The sequence below is a fragment of the Syngnathus floridae genome, chromosome 3, assembly GCF_059516105.1.
Source record: "Syngnathus floridae isolate MCC-2025c chromosome 3, RoL_Sflo_1.0, whole genome shotgun sequence".
Classification (NCBI taxonomy): Eukaryota; Metazoa; Chordata; class Actinopteri; order Syngnathiformes; family Syngnathidae; genus Syngnathus; species Syngnathus floridae.
This window is the reverse complement of record NC_142415.1, coordinates 10,442,107-10,463,109: the sequence shown is the minus strand read 5'-3', so window position 1 is coordinate 10,463,109 and position 21,003 is coordinate 10,442,107. Positions and strand designations below refer to the sequence as shown.

General features: G+C 42.0%; 3 protein-coding genes across 5 annotated transcripts; 2 read left to right on the top strand and 1 right to left on the bottom strand.

Moving 5' to 3' along the window:
- The first annotated feature begins 855 nt into the window (after positions 1 to 855).
- LOC148400468 (KH homology domain-containing protein 4-like) lies at positions 856 to 6,889 on the top strand. Of its 2 annotated transcripts, none has more exons than XM_088370669.1 (14): positions 856 to 1,014; positions 1,554 to 1,818; positions 1,938 to 2,057; positions 2,152 to 2,228; positions 2,797 to 2,849; positions 2,948 to 3,138; positions 3,376 to 3,584; positions 3,695 to 3,755; positions 4,011 to 4,068; positions 4,231 to 4,466; positions 4,710 to 4,808; positions 5,020 to 5,102; positions 5,195 to 5,316; positions 6,020 to 6,889. In XM_088370669.1, the coding sequence occupies exons 1-14, from the start codon at positions 986 to 988 to the stop codon at positions 6,148 to 6,150; spliced, it is 1,734 nt and encodes a 577-aa protein (XP_088226795.1). In that variant the 5' UTR covers positions 856 to 985; the 3' UTR covers positions 6,151 to 6,889. The 2 variants fall into 2 exon arrangements, with proteins under 2 accessions (XP_088226795.1, XP_088226794.1); XM_088370668.1 differs by having other exon boundaries at positions 5,008 to 5,102.
- Positions 6,297 to 11,606, bottom strand: fsd2 (fibronectin type III and SPRY domain containing 2). Of its 2 annotated transcripts, XM_088370666.1 has the most exons (13): positions 11,290 to 11,606; positions 11,035 to 11,175; positions 10,634 to 10,729; positions 10,292 to 10,525; positions 10,186 to 10,208; positions 10,003 to 10,124; positions 9,514 to 9,678; positions 9,317 to 9,451; positions 9,049 to 9,205; positions 8,369 to 8,502; positions 8,139 to 8,271; positions 7,580 to 7,756; positions 6,297 to 7,183 (listed from the first exon to the last, which is right to left on the bottom strand). In XM_088370666.1, the coding sequence occupies exons 2-13, from the start codon at positions 11,164 to 11,166 to the stop codon at positions 6,925 to 6,927; spliced, it is 1,767 nt and encodes a 588-aa protein (XP_088226792.1). In that variant the 5' UTR covers positions 11,167 to 11,175; positions 11,290 to 11,606; the 3' UTR covers positions 6,297 to 6,924. The 2 variants fall into 2 exon arrangements, with proteins under 2 accessions (XP_088226792.1, XP_088226793.1); XM_088370667.1 differs by lacking the exon at positions 11,290 to 11,606 and having other exon boundaries at positions 10,634 to 10,824; positions 11,035 to 11,139.
- Positions 11,607 to 11,969: 363 nt separating this feature from the next.
- whamm (WASP homolog associated with actin, golgi membranes and microtubules) lies at positions 11,970 to 19,038 on the top strand. Its single transcript, XM_088370665.1, has 11 exons — positions 11,970 to 12,629; positions 12,832 to 13,005; positions 13,263 to 13,413; positions 13,626 to 13,795; positions 14,845 to 15,052; positions 15,259 to 15,443; positions 15,521 to 15,607; positions 15,758 to 15,853; positions 16,435 to 16,819; positions 17,183 to 17,325; positions 17,453 to 19,038. Exons 1-11 carry the CDS (start codon positions 12,054 to 12,056, stop codon positions 17,615 to 17,617), a joined length of 2,340 nt encoding a protein of 779 aa, XP_088226791.1. The 5' UTR covers positions 11,970 to 12,053; the 3' UTR covers positions 17,618 to 19,038.
- The last annotated feature ends 1,965 nt before the right edge of the window (positions 19,039 to 21,003 follow it).

The window sequence follows — 21,003 nt, the reverse complement described above, 5'->3', positions numbered from 1 at the left end:
GAGCGCCTATAAGGAAAATGGTTGATAGAGTGAGAATACAGATAGATATCTAGATACAGATAGAGATATATAAAGACAGATATATCCATCCATCTATCTTCGACCGCTTATCTGGGGTTGGGTCGTGGGATATATCTATGAATCGTTATATGGCATTGAAATTCATATGTATGTATGTATGTATATAATATGATATATGATATGCTTTGCCGCCATCTTGTGACCTCCGTTGGCAGGATTCTGTCCTAATCTCTGATACGGTATTGCTTTTCTAGTGACCACTGCATTGCTTGTTTGCAACTTTTCAGGATACATTTTGTGATGCAAAATAAGGAATACAGTGAGCCCTCGATACTTCGCGTTTAGTTTATCACGGCTTCACTACATCGCATATTTTTTTTCCAAATTAAAAAAACATTTAAAAGTCAAAATAAAACTTCTAAATCGAGGAAACGTGTCTAACTTTTAGGACAATGTAGTATTGCTCCAAATGTTTGTTGACATTCTTTTAGAAATCCGTTTTCGCGTAATGATACGATCGCGAATTAGCATCTTTCCACTAACTCGTTAGCCTGCCCAGTACTTCTTGTTGGTGACCGTACTTCGCGGATTTCACTTATTGCGGGTGGTTTTTGGAACCAATCATCCGCGATAAACGAGGGACCACTGTCATCTATATTCGGTCTACATTTGAACTAGACAACAAAATGGCGAGTTCACTATATCAAGCACAGTAAACAGTGGGTCGGAGTAATTCCAAACACAGGTAGTATTTATTATCCGTTGAGGTCCACCGGAGAAGGTAACGGTGAGTCTCGACCGCTCTCGACTCCGCGAGCGCACAAGCGCGAAGCGGAAGCCATTACCGGAAGTACGTCACAGCAAGTCGCCGGCGACGGGGCGCGTTGCTGCAGATGCTCGCTGTCGTCGTCTAGCGTTTGTTACAAACTATTTTCATTCTCATGCTGGTTCACGTAGTTTTGCTATGTCTTCAGGAATGGCCGGGCAAACACCGTAAGTGTCTTTTATTCTCCCAATGGAAAAAATTAACATAAACCGAGTCAGTACATTTTCATGGTTTAGACCCGCGGACGAGCTAACTAGTGCTCGTGGCCTCTAAATGTTAGCGTTTGAGGAAATCTCATGCTGCGTGATGCAGCCATATTGTGGTATCGCCTAAAGTTCAACTCATTTTATTAAGTTTTAAAGCGTGACTCATACAATTTAGATTCTTTGTTTTCAAGCTGGTTGTAGTACGTTTGAGCTTTAGGTGGCGGTAACTTGATTACTGCTGTTTACCTTCGAGACTCAAAATTGGCGCAAAGTACACCAATAAATTAGAAATTAGAAGGCATGTATTTATTTTTTTCTAACCCAGATTTCATCTACTGTTTTCACATGCATACTTTGAATTGGCTCTATAAATTGTCGTCGCTATGTGGCAAACTTAACACTGTTGATTCTGATGCACCATAGATTTGCAATGGTGAGACTGGATACAAGTCGATATATTTTTTTTTTTTATACTAATGCTTCAGTTATTCTTGTTTCAGGTGTCTAACCAGCCGATGGGATCAACCAGCCCAATCTAAGCAGAGAGACAGTGGCAGTATAGACCATTGTGTTTCGGGGGTTGTTGGCACATGTAGTTCAAGCGGTTCAATTCCCCTGACAAAGCCAAAAGAAAGTGTATCATCAGGAGCAGAAAAGCCAGAACCCCAGGGGGGAGTTGAAATGGCTGCCGCCATGGCTGCTAAAATCAATGCCATGTTAATGGCTAAAGGAAAACTTTTGACTCCCCCACCATTGTTGACAAAGGTTAGTACTTGTCCATCTAGAATTTTCCAGAGTGGGACAATTAAAGGAATCGCTCATTTAAATAAAGCTTGGTTCCATACTGTTATGAATGTGTTGATTTATATTGAAACGTCATCCAGACCCCCGTGAGTGTGCCCGTGCCGCCCCCCACAGAAGAGCTGGTTGTCACTGAAGTTGACATAAATGATGTGCCATTAAATTGCAGAGACCTTCTTACTAAAGGCAAAACCCAAGAGGAGGTATGTGGCTTGTGGAAGTTCAACATTGGAAGCATTAGACTTCAAAATGCATGCAAGAGATTGCAACTTGCAATACTGTATTTTTCTGTTTCAGATTCGATTGTGTAGTGGGGCAGTTGTATCAACCAGAGGGCATTTCATGTCTGATGTTGAAAGGGAAAAAGCAGGAGGGTATGTATTTAGATATACAACCTTTTTGGGAATCCTACATTTGAAAACTGTAGTCATATGCTGTGTTACATTTAGGCCAGATGTATCGAGACGCATACCTTTCAAAGAATTATGCAATCATACGGATGTGTTTTGCAAAAGTGGAACGAGTCATACGTCTTTAGGTGCTGGTCGGTTTCTTCTTGGAGCTATGCCACGGATAGTTTTTTTCCCCAGTCTCTTCCTCATTGTTGAATAATTAACACAAACCTCAAGTTGTTTAAAGGTGTGCTTAATTCATTAGGGTAGGTCGGGAACTATTCGCCTCGGTTAAACCGTAACCGGTGGTTGCTACATGTGAAGTAGTAATGATACACACGCACTATTATTTTGTTCTTAGATGTCGTGCAATTTATAGTCAGACAACTGTTTCTCTTGACTGGCAATTGCGCAAGCAGGAAGTAGAATTGAGCTGTTTCTACACACCCGCCACTCGATCACAAAATGCTCGTCTTCCTTCATGTAAAATGATCCGAAGGGTGCAGAACTTCCCTGTTGTCCATGACCTGTCTGATTTGTCTCCTTGTAGACAAAGACCTTTGTATTTGCATGTCCAGGCAAAGACACAGGAGCAGGTCAATAGTAAGTGCCACTGACCCTTCATTCATTCATTTTTAAGAATAAAATCTGAAAAGTTTGTTGTAACTGATGTCTGTACTATAACGTTTCTGCCAATGTAGAAGCTGTTGCGAGAATAAAAGAGATCATCGCTGAGGATATGTTGAGGGTCTCGGCTGCTTCTGGAGGACAACTAATGCCCATAATTCCCCCGCTCACCTTGTATCCTCAGCCCCCTCGGCCCATCACCCAAACACCAAACAGCAACTCAACGCAGAGTCATGGGCATCGGCCAGCAGCTCCGCATCCGGGGGTAGGCAGAATCGATTAAAGCCTTTTGTTGTATAGTTTGGAGGTAAAGAAAGTGAGGCAAGTGAAGAACATGTTGCCATCACTGATACCCACCTCCCAAATTAAATAGCAGAGAGAAGATCCTTGGTCTAAAGAACAGAAGCCATGGGTTACTGCATCTGCTGACAACGTGTTTTTGTTTTCCTTCAGTACTAAGGCAAAATCTGTGTGTGTTAAAAGTACATTTTTATCTTCGTAGAATTTTGTTCACACAAAGATCTTTGTGGGCCTGGAAAAGTCTCTGCCGTCATTCAACGTAAATGAAAAGGTTGAAGGCCCCGGGGGGACATATTTAGGTCACATCCAGACAGAAACGGGGGCTCGAGTTTTCCTCAGGGGCAAAGGTTCCGGCTACATTGAACAGGCATCCAAACGGGAGTCTTTTGAACCGCTTTACGTCTACATCAGGTAATATACATTTTGCTCTCCAAGGATGGTCAACTACCGCATGTCCTATAAACCAACGTGTTGGAGACATTGTTCCTTTTAGACCTAAAGTTATGGCAATTGTTTTACAGCCACCCAAACGCAGCTGGTTTGGAGGCAGCCAAGCGGCTCGCGGAGAGTCTGTTAGAAACTGTAAGTTGATTGCTTGTCTGAACCTGAATGACACTTGCATGGAGGTCAAAGAAGGTGAAACTATCAAAGCATATAGTTATCACCGATACTCACCTCCAAGAATAACAGCGGTAGTGTGAACCGCCAGATCTCCAGAGATAGGTCCTGAGTGCTCTGCACCTACCTACAATGCATTTCAACTGTCAATCTATTCAACTTTGCTATTGTACAGTGTTTATTATTCACCCACCCCTTGTTTTTAACCTCCACCTACAGGTGAGAGCTGAGCACACTCGCTTGAAGTCGTCGTACACGGCCACCAGCACAACTCAATGTAAGTTTCCTTTCACGTTTTTTGATAGAAAGATGACAATTAGACACTGACACTTCCCACATCCTGTCTTTTAGTAATTGGGCCAACCGTAGGTTGGTCACTGCCTGTTACAGATGTATGTGACTGACGCTGTTAACGCTGCATTTTATATTTTCCTTTCAGCATACGCAGCTCATGGATTTCCACCTAATAGCAATTACTCTAGCCAGTCTTCCTGGTATAACTACCCAGCCAATGGGTATGCTGGAGGCTATTCAGCGTACCCGGGAGCTAGTGGTTACTGGAGTAATGCAAATGGTCCCCCAAGTCATTCTAACTTGTCGACAACCCCTCCATCTTCTCAGGCAATGGTTCAGTATCCGGTGTGTCCACGGAATCCAAATCCGTATCTTGTGGAGGTAATCACGACGATTCAAACTGTTGCAGTTGGTTGTTGGCTCTGTTTTTTTTTGAGTGTAGGTTTAATCTTGGTATTTTAAATACCAGAGGCGGTATATCTATAGCAATTTGCGGCAAGGACTGACAGAGACGTTTCAAAGATTTAAAGATGAATACTATTTTTACTAAAGCAAAAATCCAAATTATATTTGTCAAATGTTTTGTTAGTCAGGTATAAATGTACGGGTTGTGTTGTGTTAAAGGGTGTTGGTAGCAGTAACACAGTGGACACTGTGGGATCTTTACGCCCTCAGACGGATGCAGGAAGTTCAAATCAACATGATGGCATTGAGGAAGAACAGGTTAGACAAAGACTCATACTTGCACTCACTCCGAATGTGATGGGCAATTTACACATCATTTCAACTTCACCTACAAAAGGGTTGAGGAATCTTAAAGACTTGAGGGCCACTTTTTTTTTGTAAAATATTAACTACAATTGAAGTTGGTATAGAATGTATGTGTTTGTGAACAAAATAAAGACCTTATTAAACATTTTAGGCTTTTGTTCAGCCTGTCAGCTGCTCTCAGGAGACTCCTGCCATTCAAGAGGCCACATTTCCTTCCCCCGTTGTCCAAGACAAAACAATAGAGAGGTTTGTCCTTTTTGAGTTCTTCATGTGATTTTTTTTTTTCCCCCCCAATGACCTCTTTGGTTTTAATGAATACTTTGGATCCAAACGTTTAGGATCCTCATGCCCCCACCGCCGCTGCCTCTCTCCGCTGCTCTCACCTCTGGCCCATTGAAACGAACAAGTGACATGTTGACCCAAGATCCAGGCAGTCCACCCAACAGCGCCGCATCTTCGGGTACGTCCCCGTTTCGTTGCTCCTGTTCTGAGAAATGAAGCTTTACCCCTCTGTGGACCTTTTCATTGTGACGTTGCTCGTACTTTCAGGTGACAAAAAGCCTTACCTAGCTTTCATCCATGGCACCATTAATATACAGAAATGTCATTTGACCAAGGCAGCATAATTGAGAAATTATGCTTAATCATTTGAACAGTAATTTTCACCATCATCTCTCCCATTGTCTTTGGAAGTGTCAGACGCCACAAGATGCTAACAGGTTAGCCTTTGTGTTTTTCCTAAATTACTCAGACACTCCCATGCAGGATTTGTTTACTAGTGCTTTTGCCATCCTGAAGAACGTGCGACGTCTTGATGAATTAGTCTATTGAGAGGTTGTCTGTTCATTGGAGTGGCATCTCCACCCCCTGTGGAGGAACGGAGAAGGAGTGAACACCTGTGAGATTTTCCTCAACTGCTAGAAGCCACTAACATTGTTTTCTTCTATATGTCTTTTTGTCTTTCCCTTGTTCTCTTTCTCTCTCTCTCTCCACATGTCCACGGACCTGCCTGCCATCAATGTCTTGACCTGGTTGACGGGGGGAATCACACCACCTGTAAACCACTGCTAACATGGGGCTCTTCACTGGGTTTATGTTGTGGTTCTCGCCTTCCCCCCTGTACCTCCTCCCGTCTGTTTGTCTCTAATGCTGTGTCCCAACAGATCTAGTTGAAAATGTGTGTGAGAAGAAGCCCAAATCGGCGATGGATGCATCAGGGCTGGTGCCCTACGGCGGAGACTCTTCTGACGAGGAAGAAGAGAGGACGCGCAGCAGTAAGACTAGCAACTCATGACCCTACAGAGATGCACTTGAATCCCCCCAAAAAGAAAAATCCACTCTCACAATATGACACACTGGTTTGAGATGTGTTGTTTTTGAAAGGGAGACTTTTCAGATGTTAAGCAAAGAAATGGACAGTTTTATCCGTCATAATTGCGATTCACTTCTTGCGAGTCTATTTGCAGATTTTCAGAGGAATCTTTTCTCAGCTATTTGCTGAAGAGCTCAAATTTGTACACTATTTTTGTGCTCAGGCCGAAGCTGCCATCTTGTGTCATCTGTAGGCAATTAAAAATCATTTTGGTGAGAGCGCTTTTGTGAATTTCCAAATAGCAGAGAGATATTGAAGCTATCCTTCGACGGCACGCAATGGATTTATTTATTTTATTCAAAATTAGCACATTTCGTCAATATAAGGTCACTTCATGAAGTAATGGTCATTAATTAAATCCATTAAAACCTGAGTACCAGTACAGCAAATTGCGCCCCATTGCTACCAATGTTTAACAGTGTGTTTTGGGGTGGATTTTTCTTTTTTTAAACCAACAAAAAAATACATCGATTGTAGGTGTTAAAATGACCAGAGTTTTTTCTCAACATGACATTTTTAGTTTTGTTGACTGCAAATCAGCCCCATTTATTTGCTCTGAACTGAAAACAGATCAATTAGAGTTGGCATAATGACGTTTTCTTCATTCAGAAAATGGATGTCTGTTCCCATGGAATACAATAATAAAAACACCTCAAATGGACACGTATTTCATCTGGTTCTTTTCTTTAAATGAGACTAAGGATGTCCTATGAATGCATATTTTGGGGCCTCTATGCCATTGTGGATGGTCAGAGCTCCTGGGCTGTCCAGGCCAAAGCAAGGCTGGACATAACGCTGAAATTGACACTGGAAGGTATGCAGGTGTTGTTCCAGATCCACATTAAAAAAGGAAAGAGTTTGCCGCTCATAGTCCAAAGCTAAGCCTATTCGGACTGGGTTCACTGTGATCCTCAGGTCGGGGCTCTGGCCATTGTGCAGAAACTCATACTTGTGCCTGGAAAAGTAAAAGGTTGCAGGTAGTTCATAGTGGTAACAGCAATACATGTCTGGTAGAACTATCAAATACTGTACTACATTTACTGACAGTTTATTAGCTCTACTTGCAACATCTCAGATCCCAGTCAAGAACTATCAAAAATGTGACTTTTACAAAGATAGTACTGCTCAGATGGTGGGTGCTTAATCATTTTAAAGGACTACTGTTGTGTAGTCAACTGCATCACATGATGTTTATCAACCAATTTGGTTATTCTAGGAACAAAATATCTGCAAAGCTAGGGAACCACATTTACACTGCAACATTGATCAATTTGAAGAAATTTGGACATGGAGTGTAATAATAAAAAAAAAGTATCTAGCTATCTCTCTATAACATTATATTAGATGGTACCTTGAAGTACTGAGGATGTGTCTCATACACCAGGAGGTGGTGTTGCCTCCCAGGTAGGAATTTCTCTCCGTGTCCTCATATGCAATTCCAATCCTGTACTCCGTCCTGTAGTCCACCTCCACTTCCCAGTAATGCCTTTCTCGTACTGGAATCAGATCCCCAAGAACTGCTACACACCTGATACACAAAATTTGTACTGAAAAGGTGGTCCAAGAGAAATCATCGGTCTTTGCTGGAGACCATTCACATGTTGTGCATCAACATTTTTTTAAATTGATATAATTATTTCACCTGTTTGCGCTCTTTATGTACGCCCACATTTCACCTTTAATTCAAATCATTCCAAGCTAAATTTTTACATTCTTCAAATTCACACATTTAAATTGTTTTCGTATTTTTAATGACAGCTGTAAATCAATGCACATGATTTTACATCTCATATCGCCTACATTTCTTGACTGATCCAATTTGTCTCAACATCTAAATTTTAACAATTCAATTCTATTTCAGTGTCTTGTCAGTTTGTGCATTTTTACAGTAATTGTATTCTCTGCTTTACCTGGTGAAATTGTTATCATCTAAGGCCATAGCGCTGATTGGCAGCTCTTCATCTCCATGAAAAATAGTGAAACCATCCTCAGAGATGGAGAGGCATGGATGAGCCGTCTCCTCGAGGAGATAGAAAAATGTGCCTGTCAGCAGAAGAACATGTTTATAGATGATCTTTAGTTGGGCGGTAGCCTCAACAGAAAACAAATTAGAAAGCGACTGCTCTTGTGTCGCTCTCACCAGTGGTGGAAATGCTTATTTCCTCACTCCTTAGACTGGGCCCACCAATATTGACTGCTCTCACAGAGATGAGGTAATGGTAACCAGCTGAAAGCTGAAGCAGACATTGACATGTAGGCACTGCTACTACAGACCTGGGAATTAGAACATTTAATAAGTCAGACATTTTTAATACATTCCGACTCACAGCAAGACAGCATTTCTTTGCATTCACTCAACAAAACATTCCGCACTTGGTAGAAAATCTCATTCAACAAAAATATGGCAACTTCTCTGGAGAAACCAAACAAAAATGAAAATGAGCCCCAACTGCTGAGGATAAGAGCTAAGAATAGATTTTTCTGGGACAGGGTGTATTTTGAATCAGCAACCCAATAACCACGGGACTTCACAAGTCCTTCTTGTTTATGGAAGCATAGAAGCAAAAAAGCAAAGAAAAATAACCGGAGGTATCTCGTGCTAGTTTGTGTTTTCAGTCGATCAATTTTGTGTTCTAATGACAATTTGGACTACCTGCTCATTTACAAATCAGCACAGTTCATGTACCTTTTTGCAAGGCACTGAAAACTCATACGACAGTGGTTGACCCTCAGGGCAAGCAAGGCCTTCTTGGCTCACCTAAATACTATTCACAACCTTAAATTGTATTTGTTCCTTGAATGAATGTAATGCACTCTTACTCAGTGACTCCTTTGTCAGTGCCATCAGGCCCTTTCAGTTCAATAATCTCCACAGTATAGGAGTCAACAGGGTCGGGGTTTCCCGACTCCCAGCGTATGAGAGCAGCCCCCGGACAGCTGCAACACTGCCTCTGTTTGATCACTGGAGGTGATGGAACTGCAGAGGACAATCATGTGAGATAAAAAAAAAAAAAGAGTAAAAATACAGAAAGAAACACAGACGACTTGAACACATAGGTACAATAATCAAAATTGTGTGCTTCATCACCTGTCAGATATAAGGCCTTCTCACTGGCTGGGCTGATGCCTGTTGTGTTGGTGGCTGTCACCCAGAGCTCGTATTGTGCACCAGGCAGAAGCTCTCTCACAGTGCAGTGGGTCTCTTTCACTTTTAACTTGCTGACTAAAGGGGAAAGGAACGGGAACTGGTTCAACAGAGCAGATGGTGTTGTGGTGCAGCCGTACCTTGTGGGGCAGTGGTGCTGCCCAGAGGCGCAGCCTGCAGCACGGGTCTGTAGTACAACTCATAGAACTCCACTGTGTCGTCAGAGAACAGACTCCAGCACACGCGCAGAGATGTCTGCGTGGCTGAGTTGGCCATTTGCGGGTTGATAACTGGAGCAGATGGAGCTGTGGACATCCCGCGGTCTTTACTTGGAAGCTAATCATGTATAGTTATATACAGTAAAGTGATCGGCTTATGTCAATTTGAAATATCCTATTTTTGTATAATAAAGGGATGGCTATTTGGATATATTTCATTTAAATTGGATTCGTCAATTAATTTGAAAAAAAATTACAGTTTAGTCGATTAGTAAAATAATCGTTAGTGAGCAGTTCTAAAATTGAAAAATGTCTATGTGATCAATATCAGCCTCTGGGATGATCGGAATTGGCAGCATGAAACTCTGATTGGAACACCATTAAGCTGCAAGACAAGAATGGAAGTGTAACCTGGAATGATGTTAATGGAGTCCATCATGCTTTTGACATCCGACAGGTCAGCAAGCGGGGTTTCAAAATCAAGACTTGTTGTCAGTGTGAGGTCCATCTCTTCTTTGGCAAACTCCTCAATTCTGATGAAGTGAACAAAACTAATGTCAAATACGTATTTGCACTGGATGACGTTTTGCTTACCGTTTAATGGTTGGCACAACTTCCTGTCAAAAAACAAATGGAGATGATTTAATACATGAAGATTAGTGGCTAGATTGAGGGATGGTGAGACAGATTGGAAAGAGACCTTGAGAAAAAGCCTGTTGTCTTGGCTGCGGTAAACCTCCTTGGCTTCCTCAATGAGTTCTTTGGAAGCGTCCAGCGCATGCCCGCAGGCCAGCAACTGGCCGTACAGAGCCTCCAATTTCGTCTTCTTCTCGTCTTCCAATCTAGCAGCGCGCTCGTCATAACGCTGTGATATTGTCTGAAGAACGTCGGTGTAGTGATGCTCCAAGTGTTGCTCACGCCGGCCAAAATTCTCCTGCAGGTACATGGTTGCATCATTTGTTTTTAAAGATCATTTATTCATGGCACCAAGGTAGCAAAGGAAAATGTAAAAAAAAAAAAATCTCTTAGGGAAACATTTGACCTCAACAGTAAGAAAGATTTCTTCCAGGTGTCCTGCAAAGTTCTCCATCTCAGCCACCTTCTCTTGCAATTGATTCCTGGTGCTGTCGATTTCACTCTACAAAGGTTTGAAGAAACATAAAATGGCTCCTCCATTCAAGGATACGACCATTTAGAAGAGCTGTTGTTTATTACCGACAATAGCTCTCAGGGCTGCCAGAGGGGGAGAAAATGACAACAATTCTACAAACCCGTCTGGGATCTTAGAAAGCTTTATTTTCAATTTGTGGCATTGACGTCATCGGGTATGCAAAGCCATCTGAGCATTCATTTGAAATTTTTGGTTTCCAGCAGCTCCATGTATGCTCATATTTGCCCCCTCTCATGAAGCTGAATAGGTAGCAGATAAGTTCAGCTTCCTACCTCAATGGTAAACACATTATCTTGTCCAGTGGACTTCTTCAGAGGACTGGCCATGTCTCTGTCCAACTCTTGGAGTTCAGTTTCTTCTGCAATCACATCCAGTCTAACTCCCCTAATCTCATGCAGATCCATGAGTAATGACTGTGGGAGGACATAACACATAAAGTGATATAAGCACTAAATACTGATCTGAACAAAACCCACAGTAAGACAATCCACATGCAGCAATGAATAAAAAAGTGGAGGGATATTTACCGCAATGAATCAGCTTTTGCGCAAACATTGCGTGAATGACAAGTCAACTCTGAGCGGAACAGCAACACACGCTGAAGTTGGGACAGAAATAGATGAGGCAGGTGGACACTGATCAAATGTCAAAAACATCTCAAACATCCGGAGAATAGAGCCCAACACTGTCTATGTTGTTTATTGGAAAAAAAAATACATATACGTACATTACAACGAAAAGATTAAAGTGATATTAGACATTTAAAATTCAGTTTTATTCTGACATCACAGAGTGGAAACCCCGAATCTTGTGACTCAGTTATTAATACCAAAGGGCATGGTGCATTCACTGTCCCTCGTTATATTTGATATTATTATAGGTATGAGACGGTATCACCCTTGGGCAATGTCTGTAAATGTGCATGCTTTACAGCATTAACTAGGGGTTGTTGAATTGGTAGCAAAATATGGAAGATTTACAACCAAACTGGACATAATACTTATACTAACACTACTACAACTACCGCTACTACTACTATTACTAACAACAACAATAACGATGACGATAATAAAAATAATAACAAAATTTTAGTTGGGGGAAAACTCTCGTGCAACTTTCGGCATGTTTTTGTGTTGCGAGTCGCTTTGATTTAAGCATTGAACTTTATAAGTAAAACAAACAGAAACAAAACAATTTTTTTGTCGTCCTTGAATGCATCTCACGTCACGCAAATGGCCGACGTTGTAAACAGAGCCGCAATTTTGAGGCCAGCGTCCAAACATCTTCAACGATGAACAACATCGAATGTGAACGCCCTGACAGTCTGGATGAATGGGTGGCAGTAAAAAGTAACATATTCGAAGAAGCCGATGTGTTTAAACTGGGTTTTATCGTCCAGTGGAACGTCATCGAGTGTAAGTTCGCTGTCACCTGCCACAACAGGACATTACAGCGGCGGAGGCGCAAAGAAGAATTTGGCGTGACGGGGGAGCATCAAAGCAGCTGGGCCGGACTCTTTTCCGTGAGCGATCTAAAACACATCCATCAGCAGCTGACATGTGTCGGCGATGTGTTGGCGGCTTGCTTTCCCGACTTGTCCGAGTTCGAAGATGGCAGCATTTGGGATGTGCTCTTCCCCAGTCGGAAGTACAATTCGGACGACGAGTGGAGGGACTCGGACGCGCCATGTCGGAAGCTGGAAAAATATTTCAGCACCGCCATCGACGTTTGCGGGAGGACTATAGTACTCGACACGCTTTTCTCCCAGGATGCGCGTGACGTGGAAGACTACTTTGAGAATCTCCAAGAGTTCAAGAAGAAGAGCATGCACGACGAGATGTTAAGGTCGAAAGGTCACCTGCGGCAGGTAGCTGTACACAACCTAGTCACTAAACTTTTCACAACATTTATCTTCCAAAAACTTATTGGAGAGTTCTCTGAACCAATAAGGACAACCCCACCAGGCAGTCTTGTGGTCTTCTTCGAATGCATGACAAATATGTAACATATATTTGTTAAATATTATGATCATTCATCAATGAACAATTGCGTACTCTCTGGCCTCCTAGCTGCTGCAAAGTCATGATGGTGCAGACCGGATGGTCATCCTGCTGGCTATCTACGCACAAGAGGATGAGGCCTACCAAGATCTGGTCACTGTGGCCACCTCCTTCTTCCAGTATCTGCTGCAGCCTTTTAGAGATATGCGAGAGCTGGCTAGCCTCTACAAAATGGAGATTCTGGTAAATACAATAGCAAAACAAGAGTGAACTGTAGTAAACTGACCATTTTTAAAACACTTCTTTGAGGATCATGGATCAATACATTAGTCGTACAAACTGGTTTTGCAAAATGCATTTCTTTAAAAGAACATCTTTTCTACTTTTATCATACAGCATAACTGCTGCTGTGCAAATAGGACTGTTGGGAACCCTTTATTTTTCAAAAGTCATTCTCATACATGTTTGAACTTTGTTTCCCACACTGCTGTTTTCCACAGAAATCGCTGGAGTTTGATGACTTGGGTCCCAAGAGGATTGAAGCTCTTGAGAAGGAGGCAGAGGAGTGGAGGGCCAAAGCGGAAGATGCAGTCACCTCAATTCAGGACATAACAGTCACCTACTTTGCACAGACTTCCAAGGCCCTAGCTGGTGACACATTGTGTATTATTACTTTATTTTTAATATCCTGAACCATGTTCATGCAGGAAATAGATCAGTAAAGTATCAAGTTCTAATACATACTATGCAGTCATCTGCCAAAACATGAGGTTTACTCGCGCTAACTAATGAGATCCATAGTGACTATTTTAGAAGAATGCAGACATGCCTAACCGACGTCTGCGCTTACTCTACACGTTCAGGTATGGTGAAGCAGATGGAGGAGGATAAGCGCCGCTTTGGAGCCGCCGCCTGGGCTTCTGCGGCCCCTCGACTGGAGAAATTGCGCTTCCTACTGGCCAAAGAATCACTGCAGCACATGAGATCAACAGAGATGTGTTTGAACAGCAAGAAAGCCAGCATTAAAAAAGAGGTACACAGCTCATGCTCCACTCTGACCTGAAGGGCATGCCGGAAATTTTTTAGAGGGTGGTTGGTGGGCATAGGTGGATTTCTAGCACATTCTGGCTATTTGGAATCAACGTGCTGTGGCAAGGCTTTGGAGACGGTCACACTCGTTCACTTATATATTCCTGTTGGTTATAAAACACCTGTCATCTATTTACAAAAGGTTTGCAAAAGCACAAAGACTACGTCACGACATCTCAATACCCTTCCTGGGAAAGCCAGACGGACAGTTGTTCAGCGTGTATTTGTATTATGGGATCATCAAAATGTTTTGGAAAGTCCTTATTGACTGCTGCACTCATGTTGCATTATCCATCTTATTAGGCTCTTTAAATACCAGGTTTTGTGATGCTCGCTGTGTGTGTGTTTGTGTGTTTGATGAAGCTGTCTGTGTCTGTTTTTTTTTTTTTGTAATGCGATCAATGAGAAACGCCTTCATACAATCACCGGTGGCATAAAACTGTTGAGTGCACTTGCTGATTTCGCTGCATGGTGCCTGTGTGTATGTGTGTGTACGTGTGTGGGTGTGTGTATGTGCGCATGGAATGAGCAGCACATCATCGCAAATCATTCACTCTAAAAGCTGGAGGCTGATTTCCAGTCAGTTTCCATTTGTATGTCACAGCTCAGCCTACATGAACAGTGAACGTGCTTTGAAAGTGTTCGCTTGTAGGCTCATTCTCGAAAATATTCAGTCGTAGCGCTGAATAAATGTTGCTTTTACCTTATTTCATCAAGATCAGACGCAACGTATGATCTCTGGCTTAGCTTGAAAATTGCATGCCAAAAGTATAATATAATGTTGGGGTGAGTTGAGGAGCATTATTTTTGAGCAAAGTAGTCCTTTTCTGTCATTTTGTGGCATCTCATTTTATTACAGTACTCTAGTATTACCTTTATAAGGAGGCCCAGACCCAGATTTTTGCTTTGGATAGTAACGCATTTATTAGATCAAATCCCTGAGTACGCATATTTCTTGTGGCTAACACTACCTGTTTTTATATTTTGTTCCAGTTTGTCAACTTGATTGGCAGAGACCAGAGCCGGACAGCAGATGTTGGTTCTGAGTCTGAGCAAGGCCAAGAGCAGGACTCTGTTGACCGACTGGAGTTTAAGTTCTACGAAACCCAATTGGAATTGTACAACACCAAGTTTGAGATTCTGAAAAACGAGGAGCAGCTGCTGGTGACTCAAACGGACACGCTGCGGCGTCAGATCAGAGGTATTTGTATTGCCTTAAATACATTTTCAACACACAAAAGCAGAAGGACATGATCACTTTTTTTGATGTTGGAGAAGTGGCCTTTATGCTCCCCTGAAAGCCTAAATGGTTCATCTGCTATGTCCATCTTATAGTATTCTATGAATTACACCATAGTGCTGCTGTTGGCTATATATTGAATAAAATGCATCTCATTTGTGTTTTAGAACTAAAGGAGGAGGTGGTGTATTATGATGTGTGTGAGGAGCCAGAGGAGCTTCATAGCATGGTCCACACAGGACTTCAACACACGGAGTCCCCAGCCATCCGTCAACTTCGAAGACGTCTGCAGAACCTGGAGATCAAGAGAGGCAATATCTGTGCTCGGCGAGCTTACCTGCGCAACAAAAAGGTGCTGCGAGTGAATAGCTCTTACTTTTGAAAATGACATAACAAAGGGCTGTTTTCATGATGTGTGTGTTTATGTAGGATCAGTGTGTGGAGGCCCACAAGCAGAAGCAGCTTACAGCCGAACACAGCTCCATAGTCTTCGCCCAGCATCATCAAGTCCACTTGGTATGTCACCATGGCAACGAGACAGTCAGAGAGATGCTCCCACGTCGGCAGGCTCTCCTAATGAGCCGCAATCGGATTCTGTCCGTCACCCCGGAGTGTCGCCTTCAACTTCTCTCACTCGTTCTCTCTTTCTGTCACTGTCGTTTGTAGAAACGAGAGAAGAGGAAAGAGGAGGAGCAGAGGAGGAAGCAGTGGGTGGACCAGGAGCGAGAGAAGACTCTGAACAGATTACGATCCTTCAGAGAGGTGAAACTTGCTTTTATTTGTTATCATCAATAAGATGCAAAGTGTCCTCTTGAAGGTGATCCCAAATGTGACATTCTAGATGCGGGTATCACAGAGAGAACCCACCTTACACTCGTTAATCACAATTAATTAAACGTTTGCTTAAGAATAAAGAGAAACGTACAATACTTACACGTTACCATCTGAAGCAAAAGATATTTTATTTTGAAAAGCGAGCAGATTCTCTCTCTTACGTGTGTCAATGACGGTCTCTTGACACATGTCAACATGGTATGGTAATTGTTGTGGTTGCATAACAGTAATATTAAATTCACAAGCTGGCAAATTAAGTAAAAAAAAAACCCAGATCATTCACATAGCTGGACAAGATGCCTTCAGCTGCTGTTGATTTAGTATTACATCTATATTTTTCCATGCACTAAATTTGTTCAGCGTGGATTTGCATTTAGTACCAGAGCATTTCAATTCTTATGAAATTGATCAATGCTGGAATTTAACAGCAAAGTTAATCGTACACAAAATAATTTTGACACTTTGTCTTTAACATTTGTCTTTTTACGCTTCCCCTCATCACTACAAAGAAGCGACAGGGTCAGTATGTCCTGAAGTCCCGGTGGTCCCCCACAGAGTCATCTTGTCCCTCCCAGCCACTTTCCATCATCAGCCTTGGCCCACCTCCCTCCTCTGATGGGCTTCCATCCATCCGCCCTGCACCAAAACGCAAAACATTTGCTGTCAAACCGCAGCCTCAAGACATCCCAGTCCAAATCCACTCATCACCGCCACCTCCACCTGGAAACAGCTCAACGGTAGCCACGACACCACCGCCACCTCCACCTCTTCCTCCCCCGCCACCTCCACCACCCCCACCTCCATTCAGCACTTCCTGTCAGGACAAACCAATGGAGCTCAGTGACCAAAAAGAATCTCATTTTCCAGCCAAGAGCACTCTCACACAAAATATAGGTGAGGCACCACTCTTTACATGGAATGACCTATCAAACATACATTTTATCTTGATAATATTTGTCTATACTAAAAAATACTGAAAAGGATGACTTTTTTATCTCCTAAGTTTAAGACTTTTTATCTTTATCTAAAATATACCCTTCATGTAGATGCGCTTATATGGAGCATGGACAGTAAACTTTCATTAAGGAGAGAATTTGAAGTGTGTGTTTGTTTAGTTATATTATGTTTTGCATGTATACACACTGTTTTGTCCTAAATTGCCATCTTTCCCTTGAGGCCTGAGGAGCTTTTTATTTTCTTGGCTTTTGGAGAGAATAAATATGGTCAACAGAAAACTGAACTGCATTGTTGCTATAGGAACCATGGATGAAGTGTTAGCCTCACTGCAACGTGGACAGATCCAGCTTCGAAAGGCTGTCGGACCCAGGACGCCTTCCTCCATCACAGACCCTAGAAGCAGCTTGATGTCGGCCATCCGACAAGGAGTCATGTTGAAAAAGGTCAGATGTTCTACACTAGAGAACTTCCAAACCTTTCCTAAGATAGGTTAAGATAGGAGGAAATGAAGACGAGCGGGCTTGTACAAGATTGCACACGCTTGAGAAAATCCTTTCGAATGTATTTTAGGTGCTGCCGGCTCGCTCCAACGTGCACAGCGGCAGGCCAGACAACGAGCTGGAGCGCAGCATCAAAGCCGCCATGATGAGGATGAAGAAGGTGTCGGCCGACTCCGATGACGACGACGATGACAAAGGAGATGAGGATGCACAGAATGGAGACTGGGACAGTTGAGGACGTCTACACATGCATACACACAGATACAGCTACTGTTCCAACACCTATGCTGTTTAGTAGACCTAAGTTACAGCCAAATTTGTGTGTGGAAGTTTGCTTAAATTGTTTTTCTGTCATCATCATCTGTTAGTCAACTTTTAAATTGAAATGTCACGATCGGGATTTTACTCTTCCCTTTGTATTTGCAAACTAGGGGATTTAATAGAGTAGTATGGAAAGCTGTTTGAGCTTTTGTTCCACAGCCTCGGCATCCAATTTGAGGGGTCCAGTAGGGTTGCTACTCGGTCATGAAACCGCTTGGCCATTGTGGCTAAACAGAATAAGAATCTCATAGCCGCACTTGAGTCAGATTAGCCACATCACATTTATGTTTTGCCTTGCAGAGATGTAGCCCAGATAAAACAAACACTTCAGGAAGATGTACTTTTCAGTTCCAAGTTATTATCAATAAGGAAGTGGCATTTGTACTCTATTGCCATAGCTGTTTTTTCAATTTTGCACATATTCGACATTTATCTTCCAGCATTATATATTTAGATTAAAAAAAACACACTTTGAAACATGTGTTGGACTATGTTTTTTTGATTTAACATTTATTTCCAACACATTGAAATGTAATCATTACTTTAGTGTATTTTTATTTCCCTCTAATCAAGAAAAGCAATCATGATTGAACTGTGCATAATGTTATAATAGTACATTCACACCAAAACCTCAGTTTTTTTTTTTTAACTAGTTTGATGTTGGTCATTAGGGTTGTACTTGGAACGCTTGAGAAGCTCTGCCTTAGTTCAGTGTTCAATGTTCATTAAATTGACAGTATTATTATTACAGACATACTTTGTGATGTCTGTATCGCAATTTTAAACCCTTGGAACCTACTATTTCAACTAAATTACCCATTAGTGACCAGTGTATTAATATGTACATAAACATTAAGCAGGAGATTGAATAAAAGTTCAAACAGCTTTCCATAGAAAAACTATGCAGCATTCGTACTGTATGGCCTGAATTCAGTTATTAGTTATGCAAAGCTACTTATTCTTCTTGCTCTTATTGTATGTTGTTGTTTGCTGTTCTCCAGTATTATGAATGTATTAGAAAATGATGACCTTGTCTAAGGCATATTACTTACTGTACAACTTATTGAGCTAAGGAAAAAAGAAAAAAACACCGCCATACTAAAACATTGCACAGATAGAATCTGCAGTGATAACCTGACTTACAAGTTTCATTTGTTCTGTGACCGAGCTCCTAACTTTGGCTATATAATATTTCACTTAGCCCAAGGTCATGAATTTGTAATGTGATGAGCTGCTGCCATTTTCTGGGGAAAATATTTTTGATGCCGCAATGATTGTATGACAGTCATGTGGAGTTGGTTGTTTAAATAAATCTAACATTGACCGCTGACATAAGTGTGTGTTCTGATTGCCTACAGAAATGTTTGAAATGCCTTATCCTTAATATCCATGTACTTGTACATGCTTTGTCCAAACTAGTAAGACAATTCAGCACACCGTTAGAATGATTATGGTGCACTTGTAAAACGACCATCTTTCTAATCTTTCCCACTTCTGTCTTCTCCACTGTGATGCTATTTCAGCAGTAGGACATCTTAAGCATACTAGTAAGCAGGTTTTAGAAAAAGTAGGACAACTCTTAGAGTGAATCGCTGTTAACTAGTACAATTTTGTAATGTCCCATTGGTGGTTAACAAAGTCAACTAATAACATCTATTTGTAGTGACCACTTTGACCATGATTTTTCCCTAATGAAGTGGCCTGTTATTAGGTACATCTGAAAATGGCTGTGTACCTAAAGGAGTGTCCGAGTGATGTCACAGATCAAACAGCCAATCAGAAAGTGGGGGTGAGGGCGGGTGTTTCACTTAAACCAGGGGTGTCGACCTCCAGTCCTCGAGGGGCCACGTTCCAATATGTTTTCCAAGTTACCCTCGTTAAACACACCTGCGTCAAAAGTTTTAGCTATTTTCAGGTTCTGCAGGAGCTAAAACTTTTCACACAGGTGCACTTAACGAGGGAATCTTGGAAAACATGTTGGAATGCAGCCCTGAGGACTAGAGCTTGACACCTGTGACCTTTGACCATGATATTTCCCTAATAAAGTGGCCTGTTATTAGGTACACTTGAAAATGGCGGTGTACCTAATGGAGTGTCCGTGTGATTCCCTCGTTAAGTGCACCTGCGTGAAAAGTTTTAGCTCCTGAGAACGTGAAAATGACCAAAAACTTTTCACGCAGGTGCACTTAACGAGGGACTCTTCGAAAACATGTTGGAATGCGGCCCCGAGGACTAGAGCTTGACACCTGTGACCTTTGACCATGATATTTTCCTAATAAAGTGGCCTGTTATTGCTACGATTCTTTTGAACAAATCTTTTGAGTGAACCGATTCTAAAGATTCAGTTCACTTAACTGGAATGCACATCACTAGTACAAGAGAGTGCAGACAGCCAAGAAATTCCATGTGAAAATAGTCGACTGGTTAGTGACACAGGCTCTTTCTTGGAAAGAACTCAGTTCGATCCCAGGTGTGAGCAAGTGATGCGCATTCCATCTGTTTTGTTACAGACTAAAAAAACAATGTTATTAATAAAGATATTCTTTATTGTGAGTTGATCTTTCTTTTTTATTTATTTTTGTTTCTTTAATGTTAATAACATGGGGGGGGCATGAAAGGTTTTTTCTCCCTGGGGGGAGGGGGCAGGGCATCACAGAAAATGATTGAGAAGCACTGAGAGTAAATGCTCAAGCGGTTTTCTGTCCAGGTTGTGGTTGTGTGGATGAGTTGTCCACAAGATGATGATGACTAGGATGAGTTGTCCACAAGATGATGATGACTATGATGAGTCATCTCAACAGCTGTCAACGCCTCATCTCTTCATCATTGGCTCAAACTCCATCTCCAGCTCTCCTAGGGGAAGGGTCAAGGAAGTCACCTCCAACGCAGTGTCAACCTGAAGTCTATGAGTGAGTGAAATAACTATCAGCTTCAATATCCCCCAAAAATGGCAAGTCTCACTTAGGGGTGTACTCACTTTTGTTTCCAGTGCTTTAGACATGAATGGCTGTGGGATGAGACATTTTTAGGAGGCAGTAAATACAGACTCCTTTCCATTGTCTCTAAGTGTCATTTCTTCATTGTTGAAAAGAGGAGATGAGCGATAGTGTATATTTGCCATTCATTCCCATTTGTTATTGTAAATTGGGGTGGTGTGTGAGGGGGTGCAGTGAGTGGGATCAAGTTGCCAAGGCAACCTGTCATCCCATCCTCCACTGCAGATATTTCCTCACTGGGGTTTTTCCATCCTGCAAACAGGCAATTTTGTGGCTGTTTTTTTTTTTTTTTTTTTTTCGTCTG